The sequence below is a fragment of the Bidens hawaiensis genome, unplaced genomic scaffold, assembly GCF_021521415.1.
Source record: "Bidens hawaiensis isolate Kalapana, Puna unplaced genomic scaffold, B.hawaiensis_p1.1 tig00007783_1, whole genome shotgun sequence".
In the NCBI taxonomy this organism is placed as follows: Eukaryota; Viridiplantae; Streptophyta; class Magnoliopsida; order Asterales; family Asteraceae; genus Bidens; species Bidens hawaiensis.
The window spans coordinates 1,149,543-1,155,923 of NW_027491540.1; the positions used below are offsets into that span (position 1 = coordinate 1,149,543).

A 6,381-nucleotide genomic window follows, 5' to 3' on the forward strand; every position below is an offset into this window, starting at 1 on the left:
CCTTATATCATGAATTAGTGAGTATAGATTCGAAAAGGAAGCTATATATTCATCCGTTGGTCGTACCGTCAAAGCCTTTCCACCGTAGAATCTGCCAGTCAAGGTCGCCAAGGATCCGTTAATGAAGTATTTACCCATGGACGGACCTTCACCCACGGATTGCTAATGAGTCCGGTCTTCACACGGGTGATGACCAACAAACTATTTCATCGTTGAAAGTTATACGCTACAAGCTTCCTCCTTATTTCATGAATTAGCGAGTAAATAGATTTGAAAAGGGAGTTATATTATGGAAGTGTTTCAGTTTGAACTCAATAACTTGTTGATTGAATAATCAGTCATGCTGTTTGGCCCACAACACATGTCATGCACGAGATCTACCAAAATTAGAAATATATAAACTTTCACACCAATACGTGTAAAGAAAATCAGTAAGATTTGTTAATAACAAAAGGCACGATATGTTTAAACACAAGCGAAATATTGTAAAACAATGCACTATGCGTGTAATTAAAGAAAACCAAATACTCTAGCCGATCATGTGAAGAAATATAATCTTATTACCTATACATTATAATGAAAATTTCTCCTTCATCCGACATATAATCTTAAACTTCTCTTCCGCCTCGACCTGCTGACGCATATCCGACCCCGAAGTTCGATCTGGGTGGAAGCTCAATAATGCCCGCTTATAAGCTGCACGCACCTGAAATCATCATCACATTATTAACATAAAATTTATCAAGGGTAATTTTGTCTTTTTACAGAATGTTAACAGAAAATTTGGACGGGGTTAGCGGGCTAGACTTTAACTGATACGAAAATGGAACCATTGAACTAAAAAAACATATATAAACTAATGGACTAAAAGGGTTATTTATGTCAAACCACATGGACTAAAATCGACTAAAATCGTATTTAACTCCAGATAAAAGGAGTTATGCATTCAAGCTATAGACTATGAGGTTTAGTCTCTTCAGACGTGTATGCTTAAAAATATAACAGTAAATTACAGTTTTTGTCAAAGTGGTTTGGCCAAAATTGCCATGTTCATCACAGGTAATGTTATCTTGGTCTTCTTACTTTAGGCACAAGCTTATAAGCAGAATGTAAAAGGACTGAGATGCCCTTACTTTTAACAGAAAAAAATAATACAGTTATTTAGTTGGATTGAAATGGCACAAAGTAGAAACCACAATCTATCTCGGACAAAAATGAGAAAACAGCGCATGATGAAAGTGGCAATTCCGACCAAACCTTAGAGACGAAAACCATAACTCACTCAAAGAAATAATATGTGAACAGTATAGTGGTGTCCCATGTGAACCGTACAAGTGACAGCTATAAAGATGCAAAATGCAAAAAGATTACAACCCACCTCATGTGATAAGGGAACTGGACCGTTACCAACTTGGATTCCTAAACCACGCAACAACGAAGCCATATCGAGACAAGTAATTTCCAGCCTTTTAAGTTCCTCTTTGACTTCCGCGCGGTATTGTTCTTTCAAATTCATATTTTCTTCATCCTGGAAAACAAAACAAAAAATATTAACAATACTAATTATCATCATCATTATCATTATCATAGCAAAAAAAATCTGCAAACCTTTTTTTGAATTTCCCTGATTTCTTCCACACGTTGTTTCTGTCTTCTTTCCATGTCTAATAACCGCAGGCATTCAGCTTTTTTTCTTTTTTGCAAACGACGCAACTGCTGAGCTTCCTCAGCCTGCAAAAAGAGACAACTTTTTCAATTTAAAAGTTGGCCAAAATGTATTTTTAATGCGTAAAACCTCCTACATACTTGTATTAAAAACGTTACCATCATAAAAAACCAACATATTTTCTTAATTTTTTCAAAACATACCTCAACCTGATTTTTCTATATTAAAGTGTCTACACTTGTCTAGAATGCATGTACTTGTGAAAAAAATATATTTAAAATAGTAACATGCTAGGCCGTTACCTCTTAAATTTGTAAAAAAAATTGATAAAGTGATATTCAACCTTTTTTGAAAAGAAGTTATATAATCTAGGGATGAGCATTTTTGGTACCGGTACCAGTACCAAATTTGGTACCGATTTGGTACTGTCGGTACCGAATCGGTACCAAGTTTTGAGTTTTCGGTATCGGTACGGTACCAAATATTTCAAAATTTCGGGATCGATACCGGTACCATCCCAAGTTCATCCCTAATATAATCTTTGTTTTCACGAATTCAAGGGTAACGATTCACTATTTTAAACATTTGTTCATGATTATATGCATTCTAGATAAGCCTAGAGACTTTAATATAGCAAAATTGGGTTGAAGGCCTTTTTGTGTTTTCTTGACATGTGCATGATTTTATTTGGGAAAATTATGTTGAGTGACTTTCTAGTAAAAACTGACAACGTTTCTTGGTTTTAATGTTAAAAAACAGAATGCTTATATAACGATACTTTTTTATAATCACATTTGTCACACTAGTATATAATTTAGAAGTTAAGTTCCAGAAAAGTGGGTTCGCGCACAATGGCAAAGACAGCAAACAAATTAGCTAAACACTAATTTATTTTAATATTAGTTAAACTAGCATGTAGTATTTACCTGAATTTGTAAGGCTTTTTGTCTGGCTAATAATTCTTGTTCTAGTGCCAGCTTATATTCATCAGTCTCTTTAAGCTTTTCACGTTGACCAATAATAGAATTCTCAACAGGAACATCATCATTATGATCATCAATGGTGGCAGCATTTTCAAAATCATTTTTTTCATTCTCATCATCAATGGTGGTAACGTTTTCAAGACCATTTTTTTCATTCGCTTCACCACTAGTAGAAGGTGTTGCACCAACCGGTAACTCATCCTTACCGCCATCAACATCTGCATCACAATTCAAAGATTCACCTTTTTCCTCATGACCCTTTCCCATAATATTAGAATCTTGAATATTATGAGCATCTGCATATGGCATAGAAGAACTTGCATGATCATTATGCATAACACCTTTTCTCTTCAATGATGCTATCTCCCACTGCTCTTTTAACTTCCCTGGAAAGTCCTCCATACATTCACAATCGGGGCCGTCATCATCATCATCAGATTCGTTATCTGACTGTTTGTTAAAACCTCTTCCAGAATAAGTTCTTTTACCCTTTGATAGCTTGACTGGTGTAGTCTTTTCTGAACCGTATCTTCTGCTAGAAGAAGCACCATTTTCACAATTTCTTTCACTAGCTAAATTTGCGCCAGCATCATTGTTACAAGGGCTTTCATCATCCTCGTCATCATCATCTATAAAAATATATGTCTTCACAGACCGATTCTTGTCATTTGAACCTCCTTGTTTCTTTTTATGAGTTTCAGGTATGTCTATAACTATAACATTATTAAAATTGTAAGTATCCAAATCAATCAGAACTACATTATCTGCTTCAATGTTGTTCCTGCATCTACTTAAGGTCTTCATATCATCTAGTTTCCTAAAATATTCTCTATACTCTGTAGCTATTATGTTTTCAAGTCACTCCACAAAATTTCAGTTCACAGTATCATGATTCTCTTAACCGTGTATCTTTAATGGTTGTGCTGCATGAGTCATTCCTAGAATTTGTCACTGCAGATGAGAAAATTATCAATTAGTGAAACAAATTATGTCTTTAAAAAATCAAATTAATGACCTAATCACATTAGCCCTCTCAGTAATCAAAGCAAAAATATAACAATCTAATTTAGAATTATAAAAAATAAGGTGTCATGAACCATGGATCAATTACATCTCAAAGCTTTGCAGCCTATCTTCATGAAGTAAATCATGAAGCATCACATTACAAACCAGAATCAGAACCTTCAAGTTCCATTAAATCATTCAACAAAGTGACCACAAAAAAGGTATACCAAATTCCTATGTTCATACAGCAACAATGATATTTGCTTTCAATAAGTAAGCTCATGAAAACATATTGGGAGTTTGAAAAAAAAAACTAACATAATTAGAAGCTTATCTTATATATTTGTGCATTTCCAGATAAACCCTAATGCACCCGCACCCAATTTAATTTTAACACCAGATTATTCAAACTGGCTCAGCGTTAAATAACCTAATAAATGATGTCTTTAAAAAAAATCAAATTCACAACCTGGTCACATTAGCGATATTAATAATCACGGCAAAAGTATAACAATCTAATTTAGAATTATAAAAAGTAACTTGCCATCGTGTTCATGTAACACGTAAATCCGTAAACCATTTCACACGAATCAATTACATGTCAAAGCTTTGCAACCTATCTTGATGAAATAAATCATGAACTATGATATTACAGAACAGAATCAAAACCTTCAAGTTGCATTAAATCATAGAATCAACAGAATGATGACAATAAAAAGTACACCAAATTCCTAAAGCAACAATTAGATTTGCTTTCAAGAAGTAAGCTCATGAAAGTTTGCAACAATCAGAAGCTTGTATAATAATATTTGTACATTTCCAGATAAACCCTAATATACCCACACCCAATTTCACCTTAACGCCATATTATTCAAACCGGGTCAGCGTCAAATAAGTCCCAAACAAACAAACATGAAATTCTACAAAAACCCAATTCATATGAAGGCGGAAACCCTAGAGGGTGACGCACGGCACACTTAACAGATCAAAAGGAAGTACAAATTCGATTAGATATTACCTGGGTCTAATTCGCGTAATCGATTGTAGAATCCATCATACAACAATTGTTGGAGAAATTTGGGAGACGAAAGAAATAAATAAAAGAAAGAAATTTCGAATTTGGGGCAAAGAAAGAAAGAAAGAAAGAAAGAAAGAAATAGGTGTGCACAAAAACACCGGTTCGCAGACTTGGAGAAATTTAGTAGTTTTATACTTTTTAAAAGACTGATGATGGTTATAAATAAATAAAAGTAATTAAATTAGTCTCTATCATGCACTCTTTTCTTATTTTGACTTGCTATGATCAACCACGTATTGCGTTCTTAAGAAGCTTTATTAAGTTTGGATTAAATCATGTCGACCAATATAATAGAAGCAGAGTCATCTCCGAGGTTTTGAGTGTTCAAAACGAATATGAAAATGAACCAAACTCAATTAAATAGATTATTACTTCTTCTGAATTGCTTCATTACGAGGCCCACACCAAACAAATCCATTTAAACATGTTATTACTTTATTAGATTAAGCCCCGTTTTACTTGTTCATTACTATAGACGTGCACAAATCGGGTATTATTAAAACCCAGAACCAGATAGGAACCGGGTACAAAATGGAACCGGGTAGGAACCGGACCCGACCTGGTAGGCAAATATCAGGAACCAGTGGAACTGGGTAGGGTAGGAACCGAGTCCGGTTTATACCCAAAAACCGGTTCCATCGGGTTTTCCTTATTTAAACCAATTTGACCGTTGGAAACCGGTTCCAACTGCTATATTACCGTTTTTAGACCGTTGAAACCGGTTTTGAATGTTCAAACACACCCACACATACTATATATAGACATACTAGGTTTAGAACTTGTTAACCAACTCCCCTAACTTGCTAAACACTTCCATTACTTGTTAAACCACTTACCGTTACCAATGGCAACCAACGACGAAGTTGTTATGGTTATCAACACCCCGAGATGCCGCGAGGTTTGGGTTCACTATGACTTGTGTGTCATGACCGACACACAGATGATGGCGCGCTGCAAATTGTGGCAAGTTTTTGAAGGCGGGATCGAATTCCACTCTTCGAAAGCATACCAATAAGTATTGCAAGGAAAAAAGCATTTGGATGCCAAAAAAGGAGAAGCCGGAGAGTCGTCCGGCTCTACAAGTCAAGCCCCCGCCGCTAGTAACAAAGCTTGATGGTCGTAGATGGCGGGATGAAAACAACGAACAATGTTTGTTATTTTTAGTTTTATGTTTAATAATGTTTGTACTTAATCATTTTTCAATAATGTTCGTTGTGTAATGAAGCGGTTGCTAGTTGTTCTATAATTATATATATGTTTAAAAGTTAGTTTAAGAAAGTTTTTTATTTAACAAAAACAAAAACACTTTAAAAACTTGTTACATTAATTAATTGATTCGTGTTACGTAATACATTTTACTAGAACAAATACAAAAAATACAAATTAAAATTAGTCGAGTTCTACGACTTCATCTTCTTCACCCGAAGATTCTTCTTCCATCTCTTGAATTGGACGTTCAAGGGATATTTCGTCTTCAAAGTTCGCATTGTCTTGTATACGATTCACCGCGTCCAAATGATCCTTTAGGCAAATGCATATCTCTAAGGACTCGGGAGTGAGTTTGGTTCTTCGCATCGATAATATCCTTCCACTAAGTGAAAAAACCGATTCCGAAGCAACCGTTGAAGCTTGGACGCTTAGCAAGTCAT

The 6,381-nt window shown here is 34.9% G+C and overlaps 1 protein-coding gene across 2 annotated transcripts; it reads right to left on the minus strand.

Moving 5' to 3' along the window:
• Window positions 1–498: 498 nt before the first annotated feature.
• LOC143636115 (uncharacterized) lies at window positions 499–4,719 on the minus strand. Of its 2 annotated transcripts, XM_077103789.1 has the most exons (5): window positions 4,673–4,719; window positions 2,593–3,600; window positions 1,609–1,731; window positions 1,379–1,528; window positions 499–706 (listed from the first exon to the last, which is right to left on the minus strand). In XM_077103789.1, the coding sequence occupies exons 2-5, from the start codon at window positions 3,451–3,453 to the stop codon at window positions 572–574; spliced, it is 1,269 nt and encodes a 422-aa protein (XP_076959904.1). In that variant the 5' UTR covers window positions 3,454–3,600; window positions 4,673–4,719; the 3' UTR covers window positions 499–571. The 2 variants fall into 2 exon arrangements, with proteins under 2 accessions (XP_076959904.1, XP_076959905.1); XM_077103790.1 differs by lacking the exon at window positions 4,673–4,719 and having other exon boundaries at window positions 2,593–3,633.
• Between the last annotated feature and the right edge of the window lie 1,662 nt (window positions 4,720–6,381).